The following is a 26,822-nucleotide window of genomic DNA, read 5'->3' on the forward strand; positions in this document are numbered from 1 at the left end:
AAAGGCACAGGGAACAGGCCCAGGACCTCCAGAGCATGCAGCCTTCTTTGTTGCACCGGGAATGATGTCACGCCTGGCGTGACAAAGAAGGCTCCAGAGTGTTATGCACATGTGCAAGGTAAGGACTCCAGGAGCACCCACCTACAACCGCCCTGTACCCAGGTTTGAAGGGTGGAGGACCTGGCAACCCTAGCCTCATGGGGATAACGTGTGATTCATCCGGAAGATAGCACTATTTCTCCTCCCCCAAAAGCCCTAAAATCAAATACATCCACCCTTCTAGCTTCAGCTCATTGGTCTAATTCATAAAGGGAATTAAAGAAAGAAGGCCTCTGAATATACATAACTCATTGGCCAAAGGAGAAAGAAAATGGAGGGCCTTTCCCAGCAAAGATTCTAGAACCTTCTGGAAACCCCCACCTCATGAAGCGTCACCATCTTTACAGGATGCAATCTTCCCATAACCAAGAAATATGAATATTTATTACTTATGTAATGTTTTTGTTACTTCATGAAATCTTTTTGCTTTTAAAAAAAACCTAACCCTGCAGTTTTTTCATTATTAAATCTGCATGTGAAATGAAAGCTTAACCGAATGCTTCATGCGCTGAACTTTTTTTGTAATATAGATCAGCAATTAACAGATGAAACTAAAAAGACTGAACTAATTAGTATCAATTGTAACCGTACACGCATGAAACTCCTAAATAAGTTCCCACAGTGATGAGTTAAACTAGGTGCAATACATCTCTGTGCTTCAGAACAATCAAAAACATAATGGAAAATACATTTGAACCTGTATTTCTACAGGCAATTAACTGTATATATAGATATAATCCCAACAAAGCAGCTTTGCGGTGCTAAGTTACTACTTATTACTGACATACACTGAACTTCCTGACTCACTGCTCATTCAGTGTACCTCAATAAGTAACAGAAAACTATAGCACCACATGGCTGTTTCCTTATCTGTTATGCTAACACTGAATGTAAAATTCATGAGATCCTGTGATGTGGTTAAAAAGCCACTCCCAAATCCCCTCTTCTTTATGTTGTGCTATCATTTTGTTGTAGAGCAGCCTGTGTCCTGTGCACACAAAATGTTAATGGCCTTCCACATTCTAAAAATAATAATACAATTTACAAAGACAGCACAGCACCATGGAAATGTTCTTGAATGCATTCTGCTTATCTGCTTTGGAAAATCATCTGTCCTAGAGTAATAGTCCCCTTTTCCTCTTCTCATGGAGAATTTCAAACAAATTAGATGTTATCAATATAAATCTTAATGGGATCATGCATCAGGCCTGTTCCAAATTTGCACCCAGGAATATTTGGAGGGGAAAAGAAGACTGGGAAGCACAAAATGCTTCCTGAAATATCCCCAAAATATATCTAAAAAGAGTTTGTGGCTGTTTACAACCCTTCTTCCCCACCTTTGATTTATTTTAAAAAGGATACTCCTTCCTTCTGAAAGGTCAAGGTGGGTTTACAAAATGCACACAATTTAAACTATCAAGCTACCATATACAACATAAATAGCCCAGCATACAGCCCAAGAACCATCTAAAAGGATCCGTCTGGGAAAAACTGCAATACAGATTAGTTTTACAAGCCTTCTAAAAAGTAGCCCTCCTCTGGAGAACTATTCTAAAGGAGAGGAGCAACTGCCAACAAAGCAGATGACGTTGTAGAAGAGGCACCGCGTAGAGGGACGCACGGTGAACAATGTCTCCCAAGGCAAACAAAGCTTTTGTGTCATCACGGGAAGGAGGAGCATGTCCACTGCCAAGAAGACTCAGCCGTTGCTCCCTGTCTTTACCATGAGGCAACGAAGCCCAGGTAGCACAGCAAGGCACCCACATTGCAAATGGGCATGCAGGTGCATCCCCTCTCAATAGAATACTGCTACTCCTTTTCAAGACCCCTCTTTTGAAACTGCTGAAAAGGGGAGGGCACTTTTCAAAAGGCATGAAAACAAGACTCTGTTTCAGATCTGCCCAAGCTTTTCTATAAATGCACGCTTTACAAATGACTGAATAATACTGAATTTATACCTGAACAGTCCCACTTCAATGTATTCAAACTGCTTTAGCACAAATCCAATGAATACCTACAAGCACAACAAACATCCTGATTAGGAATGGCAAACATTACTGAAAAACTGGCCAATATCCTAGATAAATGAATAAAACCATCGGATATATGGCCAACACATGGTCAATACTAAGCACTGAAAGAAAACATACCCAAATTAAAAAGTGATGAGGCAGATTTTTAAACAAATGGTCACTTGCATATTGATAAGCCAGTATATCTTTTAAGAAATTTTACTAATTCAATTGTTTTGGGGAGAAAACTAGCAATTACAGTAAAAGCTTCATTACCCAGTACTTATGGGGCATGGGGTTTGCTGGTAAAACAAATGTACTGGATACTCAAGAATATTGCTGAGGTGTGTCCCACCAAGAGGAATCTGCAACAACTTAACCCTACCTGATTACGACTGCCATGGCAACAGCCCCAATGTCTCCTGGGACCCTTGCCCTTCCTCTAAGCCACAGAGCCATCCTACACTCAAGGCAGACAAGTGGGCCAGCTGCCCAGGAGCCTTCCAGCAGAGGGGGCTCCTGAAAGATCAAGGTAGGCGGGATGGGAGTGGGGGAGAGACCCAAGGACGCCCATCAGCTGGCAATGTTGTCTGTCAGAAGCTCAGAAATGGCTAAAAGCATCACACTGGCCAGGTGGGATGCAGGGGTATTGTGACTGAGTGGAAGAAGCCTGCCTTATTTATTTGCTTGAGTATTTTTATCTCACCTCGCAAAGCACGACTCAAAGCGGCTTACAAAAACAAAAAGAAACAATCTAAAAATCACAATACAATATAAAATCACAATACAACAGAAGCAACATCCAGGATGTGGGGCTGAGCAGCTGGAAAAACTCAGCTCCTAGTGGAATAATCTTCCCTAGCATGCAGCAGCACAGACAGACCTGAGCCTTGTGGGTCATGCTGGTTAACAGAGTGTTGGATTAGCAAGTGCTGTGTAACAAAGCTTTTACTGTACAGTGCAGTTTTCCTATAGCCACTGTAAGTTTAATATTTCCTGCAGAGCAAGCCCATTGAAAGGGAGTTCTAGAAAAGAATGCCTAACTTAAGCATTTTAAATAAAATTTGCTTTGTAACTGAACAGAAGTAGACAAAATTGGCATTGGAATGAATGGGAAGTGTTGTCGACATATGCTTGTGGCTTTACAGAAAATGTAATCTTCCACCTAGAAAACAGGCACCCCTTGGAACCTTTGGAATAAGCATCTAGAAATATAAATGAGTGGGACAGATGAGCTGCTCTACCAACTGGCTGAATCCCAATGAAATATTTGATCATCCATCTGAGAATGAGAAAAGGCCCTAATCATAGCCAGATACTATTCAAGCACCAACAGGAACTAATCCAATCCTAACCTAGCCTTTACACACTAGAAGAAAATGCAACGAGCTTTCCTCTGTGCTTTCATGTCCTTCTATGCCCAAACAGCTGACAGATTCATCATCTAATGCAGCATCGCTGGGTGGTTCGTACAACTGGAGGAGACTCAGTTAGGTAGTTATGGACCCACAGGCACAATCAACTGATCCGGCATAACAGAGTTTAGTTCGATCCAACCTACAAGGCTACATGTTCCATGATGAATCCACAGCTGTGATGATGAAAAGGATTCCTACTGAATTAGTATCTACTAACTCTTGTCTTTCTAATCAGGATTAAGTGATCAATGCAAACATAGCAACATTATTTTCTTTGTAATGGGTAAAGTGGGCATAATAAAATGTTCCCTCTTAGCACACACAACACCAATGCATGACGGACACACCTGATCAGAATCGAGAAGGCAGTAGTTAACTCGTAGCTGAACCAGTTGTGCAAGGAGATCCAGAACTTGCCTCTGCAGCTGTACAGATGTTGTTGTAGTATATTGCTTTAATGCTTTGATGACAAGGGGCTCAAACAAACGAATGTGATTATGAATAATATTCTATGAAAAAAGGGGGAAAGGCACCAACTGAATAGGATTCCAATTTTAAAAACAAGAGTTAAAATCAACAAAATATAGTATTTTAATTGCCTGTATAAAATAATACAGAGTCCCCGTTACAGGCCTGAACTCCCACAACTGAGTACGAAAAGGACCTGGGGGCAGTTGCTAGTGTGGATCCTTAGAGGTACTGGAGCCTATTGTCATGGATATAGCTAGAACTATAGGGGAACAATTGCTAGATATGATCAAGAAAGTTATTCAAGAAACCTACGCACACAGAAACAGGGCTAACTTAACCCCATAACTAGACAGACCACAAAGGGAGACTAGAGGCCTAGAATAAAATAACCTTGGAGAGGGGCATAAAACTTCCCCCTGCTTCTGATTTGCGTCCCCATAGTCTGAACCAGCTACAGTTTGCCCACAGTTGGACTCAAATATCTAACAGAAGTGAGCGTGGCAGGGGAAAATGGGAAAGGGGTGTGTGTGGGGGGGGGGGGCGGGGAGATTGCAGGCAAGTAAATCACGGGCAGAGGGAGGGATAAGCATCCCACACCTCTCCCCCACCCCCATCAGACTGGAGGCGATGTACATTTAAAGAGATGAGTCTGCTACTACTTTAGCCCTTATCCTTACATTTACAGTAAAGGGAAACAGGGCTAAAATTTGACCTGTCCCGCTTGCATAGGATAGGGGGGGGGGGCGAAATCTAGACTAACAAATGTTCAAAATGTTATCTCTTTTACAATATTTCCATAAAGTGCCACAAAGTCAACACATTTTTGTACCTTGTCAGCACGATGCTTTGCCACAGTGCTTAGGCCAGTTTTCAGTTGTGCAGAAACCTTTTGCAATACATCAAACCAGCTACAAAAAATAAAGAGTAATATTTATTATTAGGGCCCATTTATTCTACAACCAAAGAAATGTAACAATGAAAGTACTCAAAATCAGCAGTCAGCCCAACTTCAACAGAGTCTGCATTCAGTTTACACACAAGTAGGAAACAACATATAAAAGACACAAGGAATTAACGTGGGTGGGAGGAGGAAATGCTTGACTGGGGTTTCTTTTCCTAATTAGATTGCTACTTTATCCATGGGCTTTATAAAGTGGGGTAAACTCTTGCCATGTTTTCTGTATATTTAATTCTGCAAAAAGGAGACCTGTTCTCACCCTTCAATCCTCCTCCCGCAAGTGACTTTCCATGCCAGGTGTTAAGCGGAAGAATTGCAACAAGGAATCAAAGAAGATACAACGGGGGCAAACTCCTTCAACTCTGAATCTAAGTTGACATCTTGAGGCACAAATCACCACTACTAACACTTTAATTTGGAACACAACTTGTTATTCATGTCTGTCCACAGACTGTGCTTTACGAACATACTCAAACTGGACTGGATAGAAAATGCATCTGTTCATTGTCACTTCTAGCAAGCAGTGATGGTAATGAAGATTACCTTCAGCTACATGAAGTGGTACGCCAACAGCCTAACACAGAACCTTCAACATTAAATTTGGACTCCGGACAAGGTACATACAGACCACTGGAAGAGTTTAACCTCAGGAACATGGTAGTGTGGGATACAGGGACTTCTAACCAAAACGCTCATTGATAAATAACTGTCTTTTGAGGGTGTTTAGCCATAATTCCTTACCCTGTCTATTGCAAAACCTAAATATATGTACACAAAAGCTCAGTCAAAGCAGCAACCACAAAGCAAAACATGTAGCACCTGATGTGTGTTGGGATGAGCCCAGAGGCCACTGGTGCAGGATAAGCAATCTTCCCTTGCCCTTCCCACATGGCTCTTCTGGGCTTGCAAATCTTATTATTGTCTACTCAGAGTAACAAAGACCTCTACATTGCACAGCTTTCAAAGCTTTGCTCCTCCTCTGAAGCAACTACAGAAACTAAATGCTCTTAAAAACTCTTAAGGGACTTTTAAAAATATGCCTCTTAGCAGCTGGAGAAGAGAAGAAGCCATTATTATGGTGTGGCACCTGCAGCAGGAACACAGTAGTTGTAATAAGAGCTCTCAGTTTTGTTCCCAGTACCAAAGGAGGCAGGGCAAAAAATAAAAGTTGATTTTAAAAGTACACTGCAGAGAACTGAATTATTTTAAAAATCTTCAGTAACTAAACCTTCCCGTCCAAGAACTCTCTTATACAAGGAAGCCAAAGATCCTATCTGAAACCGGGAATCAGAGTTGCACTTACCCAGAAGTATCGTGCTCCTGTTCAGCCTGCACCATATTCCTTAAACTAGCATCAGCCAGGGCTTGCGTAAAATGTGTGTAAGGAGCCATGAAGCAATAATGATAAAGGCCGGGCCTCAGATTGGAAGAGCCCAAGCGCTGTGCTTTCCCTTGAGATCTGCTGGGGTTTGAAGACAAGCAATCATATTGGGAAGCCAAATTTGTGCCAAACAATGTCTTCAGCAGCTAAGGAAAGATGGAGAAACAATTCTGAAGTCAGGCAAAGTCATATAAACTCCCATTTTCCCCAGCCAACTCCTGGCCCTCGAGGAGCTCTGCCTGAAGGTGGCTCAGAACTCCAGACCGGGGCACCCAGGACATCACCTGCACACAAGTGAACTGAGCACTTAAGACCAGCCTTGGAGGTCCTGTTTGTGCCCCACTTTGTCATGGCATGCTCTAAAAACAAACCCTACTTCATGCTGACCTTTATTTTGCAGAGCTAAGTTAAAATAAATAAACATTTGATTTATATACCGCCCTTCAGGACAACTTAACGCCCACTCAGAGCGGTTTACGAAGTATGTCATTATTATCCCCACAATAATACCCTGTGAGGTGGGTGGGGCTGAGAGAGCTCTGAGAGAGCTGTGACTGACCCAAGGTCACCCAGCTGGCTGCAAGCGGAGGAGTGAGGAATCAAACCCCGTTCTCCAGATTAGAGTCCTGCCGCTCTTATCCACTACACTAAACTGGCTCTCAGAGTGTTTTGTTTTCATGTGCAGTTGATCATTGCTGGTACTGCTGACTTTTATATATGTACCTCTTGAAGTATAACAACTATGTAACTAATAAAGCACTATCAATGTGCTTTATCAAGTATGTGTCATTTTGAATGCATGATAAGGGAACTTACTGAATCATTCTCCCTTTCTTCCCTACCACTCGGTCTGAACAATCAATCCTAAAGAAGCCATGGGGAATGGCATGATATAGGGGACACTGACCCTGATTAAATGAGGATCCACTACTAGTGGCCCACTCGCAATAGGGATGGTGAAGAGAGGGCATCCTTTTGGGCACCAGGAATTAATTGCTTTGGAACTGCAGTAGACTAAGTGAAAGTTGACTCAAAACCCTCCAGCAGACAGTCAGTCCAGTTGCCCCTATCTTTCTCCAAAGGATGAGCTCTTCTCCAGTCCTCAGCAGACCAAGAGTAGAGAGGCAACACTGTTTATGTATTTCTATATCCAACCCAATTTTCCTCAAAATCCTCTATGATTTCAGTCACTACTCAGGTAACCAATCAGCAAAACATCAGAGCAATGAATGGCCTTCTATAATGCAAGGATGAGCAAGGGTGTCCTCCAGAAATGAGTCTTGCCAAGACAGTGCCTCTGTTGTACCCAGGAGTGATTCTGTGGCTTCAACAGAAGGCTTCTGTTTGCACCAGCTCCTAATATGGCTACTGGTGTCAAATGCTATGGTGCCAAAAATTTTTGCTGTTCTTTCTAGGGAGACCACCATGACATCCTCTTCCTTACTGAGGTCTAATAACTGGGTCTCCTGCAGACATGTGACCATTCAGGCTTTTGTAGCATGCACTCAATGCTAGACCCCTTAGATGCTGAGTCATGTCCATGTGAGGTTGGGAGATCTCCCACAAGACTGGCACCAATTGAAAGCTGTTCAGTGATCCACAAGTCAAGGATAAGAGAAGAATTATTCAAAGGGGTAGGGGGAGATAATCAAACTTCTGGTGGTAGAATGCCACAACAAAGAAGATATGACTAGCAGCTGTTAATCCAATGGCCAGAAGAGAACCAACTGGGAAGTCATCAACTTAGGGACATGTGCACATAATGAAGTATATAGCTTGAGTTCTGGAATGTTCTGAAGCTGGCTCTGTGCAGCCACAGATCTCGTCACTGTTGCTGAAGGAAATGAGTGAACTGCTGCTGTGTTTAGTTAGAACAGTCAGCTGGTATGTGAAATTCCAGAAGATGAATAGGCAATTCCTCCCAAATATTAGCAAGGTGCTCTTCAACATCTATATGCAGCCACTGGGGGAGATCATTTGGCAGTCTGGAGTATGGCATCATCAATAGGCTGATGACACCCCAGTCTCCCCCCGCCATTATCTAAATCCAGGCATAGCAGATCACATGAGGGCTAGAAGGTCAATAGGTTGGTGTCATTCGAGCTATGCAAGTCGTAAGTATAGGTGTTAAAGCCTGGCCAGGTTGTGTGTTCTTCCACTTGAGATGCTCTGAGCCTGGAACACCTCCAAGGCTGTTTCTTCCCTTGGACCCTCACTGATGCTAGACAGAGAATACCTGGAAGACTCCGTTTCACAAATTATTCTCCATAGATCTAGCCTCATTTAACAATAAGCAACCATGTTTATGTAGAAACAACTGACCCTCTTCTCTCAGCCCCATCACTACTAACTGAATTGCCAAATGCCATCCATGCACATCACTGGGAACTCAGCAAAAGCAACCTGCTATGAATTAGCTTCAGTCCAACAGGGAGAGAGCTTATGGTTCAATGGCACATAGCACACATTGCAATATACATTGAATGACATTTGAATCGACTTTCAATTCATGCTAGCACAGCATGAGGCACTCTCCCATACGTTCATTCTATGAAGCAACCATCTCATAGATAGGACTGAACACATGGTGGGCCTTTTCCAGGCCAGAAGGAAAAACACCCATATGATTGAGGGCCTTTAAATACTACAGGTACACCGCAAACAAACCCAAACAAATGTATTTGCTGTCGAGCTCCTGCAGTGCTTTAAGTTTATTTTGAAACAAAAATTCCTTTTGTTCGAAGAAAGTGCACAAAAATTTGCCTATTACCTGCTGTACGCACACAGTTGCCATCATTGGTTCTCTGTTGAAACAGGATTTCAGATAACCCAAAATTTCTTCAACGTACTGGAATGGAAAATTTTAAAACAAGTTGCATTTAGGCAACCTTTTAACAAAAAATTTAAATTTCTTATCCTTAAAGCTAGCAAAGACATTTTCTAAAACAACGGTAAAAATTGATAATCTTTTACAGAACATGGTAATACATTTTATTTAATTATTTATTTTACGAGATGAGAATATGCAAGCTAAAAGGAAACAAGAAAGCTTATTGTAACTTCATGACAATATCAATACAGTTACCAGATTACTTCATAATTTCGTATTTTCCTTGGCAAATAGATCAGACAATAAAAAGACATTTCTTTACATGACGTATTTTATGGGTTTTCATTGTCAACACTGGATGACACAACTTGAGTTATTTAAAGTGTAAAGCAATTCTTCTTCTTCTTCAGACAGTTTCTTTAAGATTTTCTGTGGACTGTCTACCCCACCTGCCTACCCCATCTCAAAGTGCACTTGAAATTGGTGGGGAACATGGTTCAGTGGATTACTTGATAATTCTTGACACTTGCAGCAGAGTTTCTGACATATTTCTGACAGGCCCATGTGCAGCCATCAAAGCCAAGGTGACCTTCTAAAACGAACAAGTCCAACTAAGAGGAAAATTATTAGTACTGTTTTCTCTATCCAATGTCGTTAAGCTTATAAGCAACTGCCAACCCACTTTTCCAATGTCTTGAAGTGTTGCAAGCTCTAAAATCTGAGACAGGACATCTAGGGCAGATCGCAGGAAACCACCAAACTTCTCTGTGCTGTTCTGGAGATCCAGGGTAACCTAACCAAACAAGATCAAGGACATCTTTAGTGGAAATTTAGCAAGCTGGTGTAAGAACGACTCAGAGTGCTGACAACAGCTAGACAATCGGCAGGCAAATGTATTCTAGGTATGAAGATAAAGCGATGAGGAACTTTTCTTCCTTCATTTATTTGTATGAGGTGCAATTACAGAAACGGAAGGCAGCAAGAAACACAGCAAAAAATGGTACATGATACTGCTGGGAAAGATGAACAGCTGCAAATGAGTCCGTCCAATAACTGAAACGAGATGATGTATGGATTCCACTTTCAAAGAAGTGCAGCTAGCTTCATTACAGGGATAATACTCTACAGTGATGCAGTTCAGAAACGATTTTTTGTTTTATTTAGGTATCACTTAATGGATTAAAATAAATATGCCTCATTTAAATATTTTCAATGCCATGATCAGGAGGGCATTTTTATAAAGGGATTAGAACTGCAGGATCATGGAACAGTTCAGGACAATGTTTATAAGGCAGAGGATCTGAGTCTATTCCGCTGATTATTAGATCACTTCCCTTTTACTCCATATTGTCACCTACTTTAATAATCCACTTTCTGCATTGTAGCAGTGTCATGCCTAGACAGTTTTATTTTTTCCTCTTAATATCTTTATCGTTGTTATTAAATACTTACATTATAATGTAATTGGATAAAAAGTGAGATAAACTGATTGTAGAATGTAGCACTGAATAGAAGAGTCCACATCCTTTTAGAAGACTACATTTTCTTCTTTTCAAATTTTCTTCTTTAACAGGCTTACCTGGTTAGATTCTATTCTAGAATATAATGAAAGGCCACCATGCTTTAATAAACTGATCTTACGTCCTTTCCAGGATTTCCTGTATTCTGATATCTTCCTCATAAGCATCATAAACCGTACTTTTTGAAGCTGTTTCTTGGTCTCCAGAGCCTTTTCCTGTTTCCGTGCCTGCCTGCCTGCCCTAACGGTATGCTAGCTGATAAGCTCGTACTTATGTGTTTCATTTTAACTTGAGGTCTTTGTGGAATAATATTTAGAAGAGCTATTTCAGGATCTTGTGGAATTTTTATCTGCAAGATCTTATTCACCAATTTAAACATTTCAACCTAGAAATTTTGTAGACAGTTTTGTTTTGTTTGGTTTTTTTACATTGTATTCCAATTCTGTAATCTCAGTCCTACTGCATTGTTCATTGCAGTTCCTTGAAATTATTTAAAAATTTTGTAATTTGCCTTGAGTCTCAGCAAGAAAGGTGATGTATACATGAAGTAAATAAAAAGAAAAGAATTTTAATGTACAAAATGTAGACATAAAGATATACCCTTTGTAACAAAAATGTATAAAGCAAAGAAATAGTTCGTAACAAGAATAAGCTAGATAAAATCAAGCTAAGAGGAGGAGATAGTACCTTATAGTTGGCGTGGGTTGCTTTCAAAACATCGTATAGCTTGAGATAGGAAGGGAGATGGTAGAAGTTGCCCAGAAGGGATGATTTGCTTGTTGGAGCTGGACCTGAAGCATCCATCTGCCTTGGAGCTGATAGATTTAATAAAACAAGTATTATCTTTTTAAAGCATTAAATGCTTAGATCTGGTACCTCAGCCTTGGGCAGGGGCCATGCTGATAATCTCTGTATCATTTCCAATTTTAGTGTATGCGCTTCCCATTTCTTAGAATCAGTCAACAGATGGACTTTACCTACTATTCGTATTCTTTGCACATTAGTTTATACTACCTATATGTTTGTATGTATCTGTAATGGAGAAACAGACACATTTTTTGCTACATTATGCAGTAATTAGTAAGACACACTGACCACAAATAAAAAGAGAGCAGGGAAAGAAGGCAAGTCTTTCAAGAACTTCAGCTCCCTATAACAATAATAAACTGCCATCAACTTGCAACTGACCTATGGCAACCCCTCAAGAGGTTTCCTAGACGAGAGATGAACAGAGGCCGTTTGCCATAGCCTTCCTCTGCATGGCAACCCTGGTCTTCTTTGGTGGTCTCCCATCCAAGTACTAACCAGGGCCAGTCTTGCTTAGCTTCCAAACTCTGACAAGTTCAGGCTTGTCTGGGCTATTCGGGCTGTTATTCAGGATACTCAGCTCCTTAGACATTAACTCACTGTATCATAGTCTGATATTTCATATAATAAAGTACAAGCTATCATATTCAACAAAGGTAACAGGTCCTAAACTTTTCACATTGTTTCTTCCATACGGCATAAAACTTCTTGCCATATCAAGTCAACCTTAGCCACTACATCTTTTTGAAGGGCCAAAAGTTTTATCTGTATATAAAAATCTCTAACCTTATCTAAAAAGGTTCTCCTCATTGGTATTTTCTTCTGCTTCTATAAGTGTTGTTAATATTAATCTAGCAACTATTATGATATATAATGATATCACACGAAACTTCCTCAGAATAGTGGGCGTGTTGTTTAACAAAAGCAATGGTTACCATTCCCCAACATTTTACTGCTTTAACGCATTTTCACCAAATGTTCCTCCATAAACAGTTTCTACTAACCCACTGTGCCCTGACTGCCATGTCTCTTGCCACTGATGACAACGGGGACAACTGGGAAGATAATTTACTGCTAAAATTAGCTCACATTTCCATTATACAGTTAATACAACAGTTATTATATTTATAATAAATCTTTCAGATTTACTGAGAGTTCTGGATAATCGAGTGTCGAGTGACAAAGCCTTTGCTCTAACTACATTTACGTAAGACAGGGGAACACAGCATAATATATAATAAAAAGTAGAAAGGCCAAAAATAATAAGCAGTGGTATCCTAACTTGTATTGACTTTTTCCACATTTGCGGCTAATATCCAGCTAATATCCAGATTTTAAAAGTCTGAATTTCCATAAGACAGGATGACAATTTCACTGATTCCCCCCTCCTGCTGCAGGCTACTGAGTCTCTTGAAACAAGACTATATTTTTATAACCTTAAAACTGAGCTATGATAAAGCAAACAAATCAGTCTATCTTCTGGAGTGTGTGTGGTGCCCTCAAGTCAAAGCTGACTTAGGGTGATACCTGGTGGGGTTTTCATGGCAAGAGACTATCAGAGGTGGTTTGCCATTGCCTGCCTCTGCAATATGGGTCTTTGTTGGCGGTCTCCCATCCAATTACAAAGGTTGACCCTGCTAAGCGTCTGAGATCTGACGAGATCAGGCTCACCTGGGCTATCCACGTCAGGGCATCTTCTGGAGTACTATCATTATATTACTGGACAAAATGGGCAATCACAGAGATCAGAAACAAAAGTCTTGGGCAGAAAACAGTAGAGGAGAGTGGAAAGTTATAGAGCTACCAGTTAGCCTCTATGAGCAGACAGTACTAGAAGGAATGCACTGACTGTATCGTTTAAAACTAAAATACTGTTCTGGTAACCTCTGCACTGTCAGACAGACTCATCCTTCCTACCTGAGCTGTTTTCACCGCTTTTTTTAGGGCTCATTATTGCTACAGATGCTTGTTCAACAACTTCCTTCTCTTTTCCTTTGCGTCGAATTGGACTCAGAGAGGGGGGATTTGTTAAAGATGGTAATGTTGCCTTAAAAAAAAGGTGGTCACATAATCAGCAACAAACAGTAGACTTCAATCATCAATAAAAGACTCACAATAACCTTAAACAAATATAAAACTACTGCAAGGGAGAGGAATTCTTGGGGATTTCTCCGCCAGCCGTGTAATATCTAAGCTGAGCTTCTGCTTCCCTTTACATTTGCAGGTACTTAAACCTGGGCTGGCTACAGGGAAGGCTTTTGGCCTTCAGGCTGCAGCTTGGAGAGAGCGGATCCAATAGATTCAGGATCAGCCCAGGGTGGATTTTTTTCCTATTTATAACTTGTATTTTGGAAGCCGCTTTTGGTCTCTAAAGAATGGAGAGGATGCTACAGAAGTCAGAGTGATTCTCTAAAAGTAGCAGAGATTTCAAGCTAAAGCTAATCCAACTACGCTAACCAAGGACACTGCAAAGAGGCAGAAAACATATATGCAGCTTCTCCCCATCTTGCCTTGACTGGTTTATTTTAGAAAAAAAATTGGATATACCCTGCCCTCGTACTATCCTAATGTCTACGGGGGACATGCGACCTACTCCTACAGAGCTTTCTACAAACAGCAAATTACATAGATGGGGTAGCAGATCAGGAATTTGCATTTTCAGCTGTTGAAGAGAAAGCTGTCGGGGATTGGTGGCTGGACGATAACACAAGTTAAGAAGAACTTCAACAGTTAAACAACAGCCTACTCTAAATAAAATTATTAGCAAATAACACAGAAGACATAGGATTATACCTTTATTGCTGGGCCTGGCGCAACATCGTCCATTACATGAGCACAAATATTAATGACCTTCAGCAAGTGAGAAAAGATTTGCTCTACCAAAGCAACCAGAGTTCTGTTGGCCACAGCCGGCCACGGCTCCTCCTGCTTCGCTGCACCAGCATTACTGTCCTCCTCAGTGGTCCAGGGGTTTTTCAAAGATTTTAAAGAACTAGCTGAAATCACAACAAGCTTGCTTTTAAAAATTATATACATATTCCATGAAATCTTGACATCACATAAGGAGCCACATGAATAATCATTACAAGCCAAGTGAAAACTGTAATACATTTGTAAAGACATTTATTGCTAGATGGTTGAACGTTTCTTGAACTGTGAAGACAAAAATCCTGCAGGTACAGAAAGACCAGACAAAACCAGAAAATATTAACACATCTGAGTTGATCCTATGGCTCCCTTCTGCCAAGCTGGATCCAACCACTTCAGACTTCCTTCCAAAGAGAAGATCCATCCAAGTAAAGCAATCAACGTATCCAACTTGCTGAAAGAGTCACAGGATGCAACCCAACAGAAGAACTACTAAAACCTCCTCCCCGTACAAGGCTGCAATTAAAATCAGATTTCAAATTTGAGATCAATCTGCCAAGTAGATAAACAGATGAGCATCAGAAACTTCAATTTGGCTTGCCTAGTACTTTCAGAGAATGTTTGGGAAATATACAAAGCAAGAGATTATGGGAGGCTTGGCAGTGAACCAAGAGAGAATGGAACAACGAACACAAAAATTCCAGCAGACACTGCAGTCACGGTAAAAACGGATGACCAGGATGCAGCAATCAGTGAAGAATTTTCTTCCTACCTGCAAGCAAGTTTCCTGCCAGTATCAAAGCATCTTGATGGGCAGAGAGATCGAGTGGGAACCATGCTGACGAAAGGAGAGAGAGAACCAAACCAGCCATTCCAATGGTGCAACTCTTTTGATATTCCTCTGTAGAACCCATCACTGAAAAACTGGAAATTGAATAATTATAAGTTGTCTGGTTCCGCCACAAGTAGTACAAGGTGCAACACAGTACACTAAATGTTAAGAAGTGACACCGTCTAAACAGCAGCCTATGTAATTTGGCACTCGGTGGGGAGAAGTAGCAACGGTCACCACTCGACCAGATGTGTCCCTTTTGGCATTATAACTAGCCTCAACAAGTAGTGTGGACTAAGATACCTGATGCCTCGCCGTCTTGAGATAAACAATGCAGTGCTGTGATTTTAGCATGTGTGACCTCCATTAGAAACAGTTTCATAGCAGTGGAAACCTTCATCTGGTACTCACACAGATCACACGCTCCTGAGATAACCATCTAAGAAACTCTCTAACATCCTTTGCACTGATGCCATTAAGTGTGAGAATTGATGCCATTAAGCATGTGAACTCAGATGTGATCAAAAGTATGATGTCCTCCTCTTCCTCTGGCCAGCTTAGCATAGTCTAACTGCGATGCTGCCTGTCACAGTTGGGCAACATATTGATATTTTGTAGCTCTTCAGAGTTTATGGTGTCATTATCAATTGGATATTTTATTTGTTAATTGTAAATCTGCTATGGCCTAATTGCAATAAACTACTACTTACCTACCTGTGATGCTACCCACAGAACCTCTGCTAGAATCCCAACACCAGATGAGAGGTTCGTCTAGCTCTCCAGCTACTGAACTACTTAGCATTACTACGATTCACCCTCACTTCCAAAGATGCATTCATCAGTCCACTTGAGATAACCTATCATACAAATATCAGACACTAAGGGAAGATTAACCAATTAATAGTACTACTCTGTGGTCTCTCTCTGGAGTTACTGAACAACAATTCCACAGGGAATGGAGGAAAACCAAGGCTGTAGCAGGTAAAACATATATGTTTTAGCCAGATAGTGCCTAACTTCATCCTACAGCTGTGAAAATGGAAAGAAGTGTTCAGAACAAAACTCCAAAAACACAGGAACAGCAGCGTAGCATGGGTTTGGAGTGCCCGGGGCAATTCCTGGGCGCCACATATGCGATGACATCATTGGAAGTGACATCATCGTGCAGGGCGTGGGAGCACTCCTGTGATTTGGCCCACTCACCTCCCCACGCCCATCAGGCAGCCCTCCAAGGCAGCTGCCTGTGCCGCCACTGCCTGCTCGGTGTGCTCCTCAGCTGCAGGATGGCCAGCTCAGCACCCAGCGAGCCAGACACCCCATCGGCATGGCAGGCAGCCAGGACGCCGCGGGTGCCCTCCCATGGAGTGCAGGCTGTCCTTGGTGTGCCCCCCCCCAATTATGTGACTGGGGCAATCGCCCCTCTTGCCCCTCCCCACTACACCACTGCTACTTTCTGACTGCCTCCCCAAAGCCATTACCTCGTTTGCAGTGCAAACAACATGAGCTTGACTAGGAACCCAAGGAAAACGTTAAGTAAAGAAGTGTGGCTGTTTTTTCTGTCTGCATAATATAGGGAGTTCTCATTACTTTTTCAAACTTCAGACACAACCCATCTGGTAATGAAGAGAGCCCTACCCACTTCTTTAGGCAATCTTGGGCTTTGCTTTCTATATCCTAACAGCAAGGTTTTCCAGCCACACACTTATATCCACTGAAAGACACCCCCCCCTGATCTATTTGATTTATGTATAATCACAATTGCTCGTTTTTGGGATAATAACTATTTCATATAAGGAAAAGAATTTGTTTTTTAAAAGTGGAACCTTCTTTATTAGAGCTAGTTAGCTAATAATCTAAAACTTAATATATCACTGGTATATTTTTTCCTGCAAAAGATAACTGAAGGTAAAAAAGCTAAGATTTCCAATGAAAGTTTCTCCCATAGGTAAATTGAAACCATTTTTCACTTTTGAATTACTAAATTGTGAAATGTGGTTAGGCACTAGGAAACTGCTTCATGAGCTCTGCCAGATTTAAGAAAAAGCATTCTGTTAAGTGTCCAAAACAGAGCGAGGAATTGCTGACAGTGAATACAACCCCAGTGAGGCCAACAGACATTGCAATTGTCTGTTCAACATTAAGATACTTCTGAACAAGGAACTAAGATTAAAGTTTCTGACAAGTTTTTTTTAATTCTAGTAAGTATTTTTGTGTGTGCGCGCATGTGTGAGCATGTATGCACACGCGTGCGGGATAGAAAGTCATACAAGTCTCATACAAGTCTCTATAAAATGTAAGCTCCTGAAAATATGTTTATATTTTCCTTAAGACATTGGAACCTTCTTTATTGGATTAATACTTTAACTTACACTCTTACATGCTATTAAACAAGGGCTGCCACAGTTACTGGCAGTGCACAAAGACTCCATAAGTCTATGCACACTTCACTGAAAATTAATTGCCACAGACACAACATTAAAATCATTTTCATCTTGATTTTGTTCATCTGCTTCACTTGTCATTGTTGGCTGAATACAGAAAGGACTTGTCTGATTTGCAAAACTGGACCACAGACTGGTTTCCTTTAGCTTCTTTTTGTTCCCTTTCTTTTACCTCCTCCTATTTCTGATTGCTGGATTTGTATTTATAGTCCCCGCCAGACATGGCAGCATGGAGCATGTGTGTTTGTAACTGTGAGAGAATTAGACACTTAACATATATTTTGGACCTGCAAATCGTACCAGAAGCAGCAGCAGCACTTGCTCTTATTGTCTTGATTTATTCTACCAGGTGTCCCTCCCTCCTGCCTATGCAAAAGGAAGTCTGACACTGATCTGATAAACCCAAGAGGCCCAGCAGTTCAGAATGCTGATTGAGATTGCTGCTCTTACACTGCTTCCTATTGGTACCAGTAAACCTCACAAGATATGGTCAATAGAGTCATAGACAAGGGCCAGTCCTTGATATAAGGATGTAGCATCCTAACTTCTCAGTAAGGCTGAACAGCGAACAAATCAGAGCAGAACTTCTGGTACCTGAAGGAGCGTCCTCTGTTTTTGTAAATATGAACTCTAGAAGTTTGTATACTGGAGGAAGAAACATACCCGCAGTGCCATCCTACATTCCAGGTGCAAACTGGAAACGACGTAGACAGAAGACACAAAGCTTCACAGCAGCCAAACTGGAAAACCCAAGCAAACAGCTAGTCAATTCCAGTAACTCAAGGGAATAAGGAACAATACAGTTTAATGTTGCCCATTTACTGTCTGTCTGTCAGAAGTAAAGAAATCTAGAAATTCAGCTACTGAAGTCATGAACACATTTGACAGACTCACTGTTAGAGATCTTGTGGATGATGTTGTCAAGGCATGGGAAATTGCTGAAATAACCCTGGAAAGGTTGTTCTCCATTGTGACATCTGTTGGACTTTGTAGCATGTTATATCCTCTGTATGTTCTGAAATAAAATTAAGGTTTAAATTTCATTTCTCTTTACTAAAGTTGAATACCATCTCGTGAAATGCAGAAAAACACAAACTGGTATTTATTACCAGTTCACTGTTTTTATTTTAAGCTGCCTTGAGGATCTAGACCAGGGTCCCCAATGTAGTGTCGTTGGGTGCTATGGTGCCCGCTGACATGCTTCCTGGCACCCACCAAGGGTTTTTAGAAAGTGGGCAGGGCCAGGTGGGGCTGCCATCCTAAAGAAAGACACATTAACAACAAAAGCCTCTCTTCGCCACTTATATTAAAACAGCTTATTTTTATTCCTTTCCCTTTGTTTTACTATAACAATTTCCTAAATAAATTCCAAGCACAGCATGGCAACTGAAACATTCAAAATCAACTAGAATCCAATAATTTAATAACCTAAACATATCTACTACCTGATCTGTTCCTTTCCTCACACTTCATGAACTCTGTTTCTAATGAGTTAGGAACCATAGACTTCACCACAGTGTTGTACTGGATCTCTACTAAACTTTTATCTATTTACCCTATGGCATTGTTTATGGAAATGTTCTTGATACTGATACTGCACTAATCTCATACTGTGTAATCTGCCTTTAGTCCCAGAGAGAAAGTTGGACTAGAAATAAATAAATGAATGAATATTCCATACACAAAAACCAAAGTTCTGTACTCAAAGTACATTTGAATGCAATTGGATTTAAAAACCAGTTGGCCACTATATGAAAAAATAACTTAATTAAAAGAAGATTGTCTTCTGCCTCAAGTTCTGTTCACCAAAAGAAAAACTGTAAATGGATGTACTTTGGGGACATGGTCTACTCATGTGCAATTGAAACATCTTCAAAGAACAAAGTTGTGTGCCAACTCTTTGTGTTTTGCCAACTAAAAGTGCAACCAGGGTGGTCATTTTTCACAGACTGTGGTATCTGTACATAGCACACTCAATGCTGCAGAGACGATGGTTACACAAAAAGCTTCTTTACACTCTGTATGGTCAAGACAGACAAGTCCTGAGACTCCTGAGTCACAAACCAGTGACACTATGCATAGTGCATGTTTTTCAGAAAGGGGGCTAAGAGTTTTATTTGGGAGTTTATTCAAAGGCTTTCTTTGAAATCAAGGAGCCAGTAGAACACAACTCTACCTGGTGATGGTGCTTACTGCGAAGTGAGAAGCAGGCTGAGTTTCGTGCATTAGTAGTTTTAAATAGACGCTGCTTTGGTCCCTGGCCACAGCCACCATGGGGTCAGCTTGTCCTTGGTCGCAACGAAAAAACAGCTTTGGGACAAGCCTGAAATAAAGAAAAAGAATTTAGGTAACACATGCTGCAGATTTTGAAAGAGAAGAAAAGCATCTCATGAAGCTCAGGGAATATAAAGGCTCACGCATACCTAACCGTATCCCTTGATTAACACTGCCCTTTCCAGATATGGTGCCCTTGTGTACAAAGAGCCTGGCAAATGGGCACAGACCTTCCCAATATGCAGCTGCCACGTTGTCAGAACAAGGGTGACACGCTGATTTGCACGTGAGCGTGGGCTTGCTACAGAAATAAAGTCAATTACAACACCCAGGTGACCCGTACTCTGAATCCTCTGCAGCACCATTCAGGAAACTTACTCATTCTCATTTCAAGTCTAGGGGAGGGAGGGAGGGTGGCATTTTTAAGCATACGCATACATAGTCCAGTAATTCCTTTGTTACAACTTTGGGTATATGAAACATGTAATAATCTCCAATGGCTAGGTCTAAAATACAGCATCATTCAGTTTATTATAAGAACACTAAGAAAATCTGGAATTCTTCAGTTTAATAAATACCTTATTAAAGAAGCTGCAGCAACATGCCGCACTCTTGGGTCTTCATCTCCAAGCAAAGAAATGACTACATTATTGAGCATACGCTCCTGAAGATTTAACAGCTATAGGAATAGAACAAAGACAGATTAGCATATTTAATTCATTATAGTACAGTTTACAACTACTTGTAATGGCGAGGTCTGCATTGGCAAATACAAAAATGGTGAGATATGACTTGATATTATTACCCATCAAAATAAACAACAAACAAAATTCTTAACTCAAACTTCCAAGGTATTTCTTTCGCAGGTTAACTTTCACATGAAGGATAAGCCAACAATATCACGGCTCAATGAAAATGTGCTTCTCTCTAGACATATTTTTTAAAATCAATTAGTTTACCTTGGAAATTAAATACTTTCTATGACAATAATTTTTAAATTTATAAACATGCAAAAAGTGAAGACCCCAACAGAGCCACTACTCACCCCTGTGTAATGATGAGCCCCTCTGTGCAAGTTATTGGCTCTTCCTTCCAAAAAACTGACCAACCTAAACAGACAAGATAGACAAAGACCGTGTTATGAGCCCTGGTTAATGATTAAGCAAAGCCCCACATGAAAAGCGAGCATTCCAAGAGAACCTCTTTTTAAAAAAGAAAAACCATTTTAAATATGAGGAATGAAATATAGGAATACTCACCGAAAATCAATTTCAGCAAGAGTTTCCAACAGCTCAGTCCTTACCAGCCAATAGGAACTATTCCTCAATGTTAGGAGTTCAACTATTAACTGCAAACCTAAAGTGCTATAGCTGCTACTGCACAAACTCATGATGCAATGCTACAGTGAAAGAAAAGACTGTTTTTAATACAAGGAATTAAGTACAATTCGTTATTTAAACTCTAGGAAAGCTTGCTAACTGTTTCGCAGTACGTCTTCATCTAAAGATTTTGCTTATTATTAAATATCCATAATCAAAATACAACAACAACGAAGCCCATGTCATACATTAAGAGTTTACAATTTTTTAAAGTCTGCTTTGCCTCCCCAGTCAACGTACTGAAGCAAAACAAACTAATGAACCAAAATTGTGTGTTAATGCAGGCATAATACCTTGTACATAATTTTTTGCCCTTACAATAACCACACAAATTCACAATTTAAAAAACGCTGAACTGTAAGCATATCAAACTAGCAAAGCCTTTTGACAATTTATCATGTTTGGGGAGAAAAACTGTATCTCAATATCTTTGACGCAATCATAAGTCTGTCTTCACTCTTGTAAACATATCATATGTATTATGATTATTTAGGAGATTCTTAATCTTTACTAAATCATTCACATCTCATACACTAACCATTAACAAGGTCAAATTTTTTCTCTTGAGAGTGTATAAATTGACCAATATAAAAGATTTCCCATTATCTTCTACTACTTGAAAACCATAATTGCATTAACTAACTACTGGCAACTTTCAACAACAACCTTCTAAGAGGGCATCATTTGAAATCTCATGGCAGGAAAAAAAAGGAACAGAACACCTAACGTTAAATTGTGAAATTAGAAATATAAATGAAGTAAGTAAATATAACACATTACAAGTCTATGCTTTTAGACTACGTGACTTCAAGACGTATTCGTACTACATCATTGCAGCTAGCCGATGAACCTGCAATAGGCATCTCTTGAGGAATTAATCTGACCTCTACTTCCCATAAAGTTAACCAATAGGTGGACTCTGGACACAACAAGCATACACCCCATTTCTACATGATGAGAACTCCTGCAAGCAGAAGCCATCATACAAAATTGTTTTCAGAAATTTCCAAAACCTTTATCAGCTGTCTCTGAGTTGCAATATGCAGGGAATTCAGGCAGAAACGATCACTTTGTGCTAGCTAGTAGGAGCAGGTGGCTGCCACAGAAACTTGCAGCCACTGCTGGTCTCTTGGTTATGTTGGAAAGTCCCCCTCCCCTTCTGCCTGCAGTAAGGTCATGAAGGTTCACACATCACATACGTTATAGAAAAGTTGCTGCTTACCCTCACAGCTGTACAAGCCAACTTGCATGTAACAGAAGACGCATCCTTCAGAGTTCTTTGTAGCAAAGGTATACAGTCTACCAGGGAGAAACTGTTCCCTAGCAGTAAAAAAAAAATACATAGGAAACAACTGAAAGTGTGATTAAAAAAAGCAAGCTCCTACCTCAGCAAATGAGCTCCAATATTACCTGTGGAAGCTCTGATGCTTGCTAGCCAGTTTTCCACATTGAAACGAGATTTAGTAAGAATGGAACAAACGACGGTTCCGCATAAAATGGCTGTTGCTCCTCTGATCTGGGGATCTCCATGATCAATATAATTCACAATATCAGACACATACTGCTCTTCTAGAAAAACAAAACAAAAAATTCATAAATTTGTATACTGCCTTTCTGCTTCTTCCACTCAAGGTGATTAACAATTCACAAACATGCAAAACCATTTAAAAAACCTACATGACCTGAAAATACAGAAAAGTGACACAGAAAAACCAGATTCCTCCAACCTGAACAGGCATTGTTCTCATCAGATCATTTGAAGGCCTCTGGGAATAAAGAGTGTCTTCAGCTAGGCCCAGGAGATCTGAAGAGATGGTGACAATCTCAGCTCCTGCAGGAGAGAGAGAGTGCTCCAAAGCTTGGAGATAACTGCAGAAAGGGACCTCCTGCTATCTTCACCAACCTCACAAGGCAGGACAGTTCACGCAGGATAGCTTCACTTATTGGACAGGCTGATACAGAGGTGGCCTTTCAAGCACTCTGGATCCACAGCCAGTGTTATGCAGTGGTTAGACTAGTACTGGGGAGACCTCAGTCCAAATCCCCACTTGACATGAAGCCCACTGGGCAACCCTGGGCCAGAGTTTCTCAATGTGACTTATCTCAAAATGAAGGAGTTGCTATGGGAGGGGAGAACTATATATGCCACCCTGAGATTCTTGCAGGAATAAAAATAGGGTAGAAGCATAGCTTCTGTTTAGAGCACCTCCTCAAACTGAGCTCAAAACCAAGCTGGAATCCATTGCAACTGAAAAAAGCACTGTTTTTAGTGGCCTACTGCTGTTGCTGTCCTTTACTTAGGTGCCATGGAGCCAGGCCACCACTGGGACTTAAGAATTCCTCCAAAGATCGCTGGTCAAGAAGCACCAGGAGGAATTCTATCTTGCCCAAAAAGCCTTCTGTCTTTTGGGGCTTTTCTGATTAAAACTGTTAACAGAGTATTAAATGACAGCGAGGTGTAGCCGGTGAGTGCACTGCACACTTGATCACCCAAGTGTTTCCAGCTCAGTAAGCCACATTGAAGGACTGATCTGGTCAGATTTTTTTTATTTTCTGGCACATCAATGGGACTCTCTCGTCTTGTCTTCCTGTGATTTTTCTTCATTTTCATTCAACTCCGGGTTAATTGTTTTAGTCGGAAAGCAAGACTGGCAGCCAGCAAGATGTCCTATCTAAAAAAATCACTTCCCTTCCCCTGAAGAAAAAGCCAACATCTAGCACTCCCTTTCTGTGCACTTTTACACTTAATGTAAGGACAGGCCATGAGCATATCTAAACAAGGAGTCCTGGGCTGCTGCAAAGCAGATTAGGGTGAGGAGGGTTCGTCCCTCGTCATGGGAACGAAGCTACAAGGCACAGGGAAACGTGGCCTAACAGCGGGACTCGAACGTAATCATTTATCGGCTTTATCACTAAAGCAGGATTTTTAAAAAATTTGCTGGGCTGTGCCAGGTGGCAATGGAGTTCCTCCCCTGCTTGTGTGCCATGCCAGCGCTGCTTTGCCAGAAAGTTTCTGCCATTGCGTGCACCCGCTGACACTTGCCTTCTTTGGGGCCCGTTGTTCTGTTTGGATCAATTGGATCAATGTGGTTTGGGACAATATGTTTTCTGGTTAAATACAAACAGAACGTTTCCCCAACTCCCCACCTTGAAAAGAAGTGTGTGCATGCACGCACAGCTGCCCTGCACAACACGCACCTTGACACACACCTCCCCCAAGCATTCCTCACGGTCCATAAACATGGAAGCCAGTTGCTGCGTGCTCTCAAACTCAGTGGGTCAACGGTTTAGAGAGGACGGTGTTCCATGCAATTTGGGTGCCAGAGCCTCATTTCCCCACCCTACCCCCCCTTAAAAAGAATAACATGTATTTGCACGTGTGGCCAATGTGAGCATAATGGGTCGAAACTCATGAAAATGAAAAAAATCAAATGGATCAGATATGAGCCAGCACCACTCGAATTGGAACAATCCAATAATGGAATGGAATTATGGAACCAATAATGGAACCAAAACTGAAATGGAAATTTTTCTCAGAGCACACCCCTACTGGATACTGGAGCAGAATAATTTCTGTTCCTTGACTCTGATGGCTGCAGCTGAGCTGATGGTGCTCTTATATTAACACATAACAGTCTCTATCCACCGAAGAGAAGATCTCTAGTGGTGTTCAAAGAAGCGAGCCAAAAACATCAGATCTGTCACAAAACAGAATGAGGTAGTATAAATCTCACAAACCACATTCCTCTTCGCTAGCTTCAAGAGGCATTTTATAGAGCTTGCTGAAGAACGCTTCCGGATGGAGAGCAACAGCCGCTCCCACGCAGCTCACTGCTAAGGCTTTGACGCTGACCCGGACATCTTTATCAGGCACCCGCACTACATAAAAAGTAAAATGTCAATTCCATGCATGGGAATTCATTTTGTTACGTGATGCAGACATACCCACACATACCCCGTAATATTTTCAAATTGTTAATGTGTCAAAGCAAACAGTATTTAACAAAAACAACAACAGTTCATTTGTATACCATTCAGAGCGGTGAACAAAATCAGTGTTGTTATTATCCCCACAATACAGCTGGGGCTGAGAGGAGTGGTTTGCCAGGGCCGCCTACGGAGCTCATGGCAGGAGTGAGTTCAAACCAGCAAAGCACAGCATCACAGCTCAATTATTTAACTACTACACTATACTAGCTGTCATGTATTTTAAAATGTGCTTTATATCCTGTAAATTAACAGAGGTAAAAAGACAGTAATGCCATAAGTCTCCAAAAATCCATGCATTAAATGTGATTACCTGCTGATAACACCAAGCCTGCCATGGGTTCCGCTACCATCACACCGCCCCCAACCCTGCAATCAATCAACAAAGCATCCCTCCCCATCCCATGATGTTAAAATTTGACCCCAAATCCATCTGCAAGGGTATCTGGTGATAATTCTAGCTGAAACAGCATCTATTTAACTGCTCTGCAGGTCAACGTCACCACCGCAGCATGAAGCAATCAGATGCCAAGAAGGGCGATCAAGCGGAAAGAACATTTCCAGTTTTCTTCAACTTACCACCTTTTTCCCCCATAAGCAGAAAAGAGGCTGACAGGAGGCGCACACAGTGGACTAGCGGAGCAGCATCGCCATCAGTATAATGACCTATATCTCCTTTTATTCTGGAAGGCTAATTAAAAAAAAATTATTTATTTATTGAATTTATTGAATTTGTAGACAGCTCTCCCCGCAAGCGGGCTCAGAGCAAGTAACATTGCAATAAAACAACCATAATATAAGCTTAAACAATATAATTGCAATAAAGATAAAAAAAATTTAAGATGCATTGCTCAATACTGGGTCGCCCCAAACATTTAAACCTCGTGGGGCAGGGTGGCATGCTGTTTAACTGGACAGCCGAAACAGGGGGGAGCACTTTGCCCCCCCCCAATGGAGCTGGCAGGAGAATTTGCCGCTTCTCAACCACCATACATGGCGGAACATCTCCATCTTACAGGCCCAGCAGAACAATAACAGACTCCACTGGGCTCTCGTTTCCACAGACAGAGTTCCACCAGGCTGGTGCAAGAGCCAAAAAGCCCTGGCCCTGGTTGAGGCTAGGCAAATATCCTCGGGGCCAGGGACCACCAGAAGGTGTTCATCGGCTGAATGGAGCACCCTCCAGGGAACATATGGGGAAAGGCAGCCCTGATTATGTTTGTTATAAAACCATAAAGGCTAATAAACTATCATTAGTGGAATACAATTCCTGCTGAACAATTGTGATCACAGTGATGTACAAAAACAGAGTACGTTTTTAACTAAAGTCCAAATTTTTATTGAGGACAAACAAAAATGAGTTCCACAGCAAACCAAAAAAAAAGGTGCCAAAACTGGATTTTTTTTCCTGTTTAAAAAAAGGGGATTCCCCACAATGATATCTTGATCCTCTTTCAATGCATTGACCTCAAAATAGACTACTGAAAAGCTACTTCATTCTTCACAAGTAAATGAAGATTATAAAATGGAAGAGACAGCATTAGG

The 26,822-nt window shown here is 41.1% G+C and overlaps 1 protein-coding gene and 1 pseudogene across 2 annotated transcripts in view; both read right to left on the minus strand.

Annotated features, from left to right (window-relative positions):
- The window catches only part of HTT (huntingtin), a 138,000-nt gene that overhangs the window by 87,391 nt on the left and 23,787 nt on the right, over positions 1–26,822 (minus strand). For both annotated transcript variants that reach the window (XM_054999038.1, XM_054999037.1), the window contains 20 exons: positions 25,857–25,968; positions 25,029–25,169; positions 22,701–22,859; positions 22,513–22,610; positions 21,171–21,310; positions 20,957–21,020; positions 20,490–20,590; positions 19,814–19,960; positions 18,532–18,652; positions 18,301–18,377; positions 15,137–15,288; positions 14,290–14,492; positions 13,414–13,543; positions 11,377–11,504; positions 9,852–9,962; positions 9,110–9,187; positions 6,262–6,485; positions 4,830–4,908; positions 3,877–4,038; positions 2,058–2,113 (listed from right to left, as the gene is read on the minus strand). In XM_054999038.1, the coding sequence (XP_054855013.1) occupies positions 2,058–2,113; positions 3,877–4,038; positions 4,830–4,908; positions 6,262–6,485; positions 9,110–9,187; positions 9,852–9,962; positions 11,377–11,504; positions 13,414–13,543; positions 14,290–14,492; positions 15,137–15,288; positions 18,301–18,377; positions 18,532–18,652; positions 19,814–19,960; positions 20,490–20,590; positions 20,957–21,020; positions 21,171–21,310; positions 22,513–22,610; positions 22,701–22,859; positions 25,029–25,169; positions 25,857–25,968 (2,483 nt within the window). The remainder of the gene's footprint in view (positions 1–2,057; positions 2,114–3,876; positions 4,039–4,829; positions 4,909–6,261; positions 6,486–9,109; positions 9,188–9,851; positions 9,963–11,376; positions 11,505–13,413; positions 13,544–14,289; positions 14,493–15,136; positions 15,289–18,300; positions 18,378–18,531; positions 18,653–19,813; positions 19,961–20,489; positions 20,591–20,956; positions 21,021–21,170; positions 21,311–22,512; positions 22,611–22,700; positions 22,860–25,028; positions 25,170–25,856; positions 25,969–26,822) is intronic.
- Positions 11,538–11,628, minus strand: LOC129343752 (U6 spliceosomal RNA; annotated as a pseudogene).

Source organism: Eublepharis macularius, chromosome 15, assembly GCF_028583425.1.
Source record: "Eublepharis macularius isolate TG4126 chromosome 15, MPM_Emac_v1.0, whole genome shotgun sequence".
Lineage (NCBI taxonomy): Eukaryota > Metazoa > Chordata > Lepidosauria > Squamata > Eublepharidae > Eublepharis > Eublepharis macularius.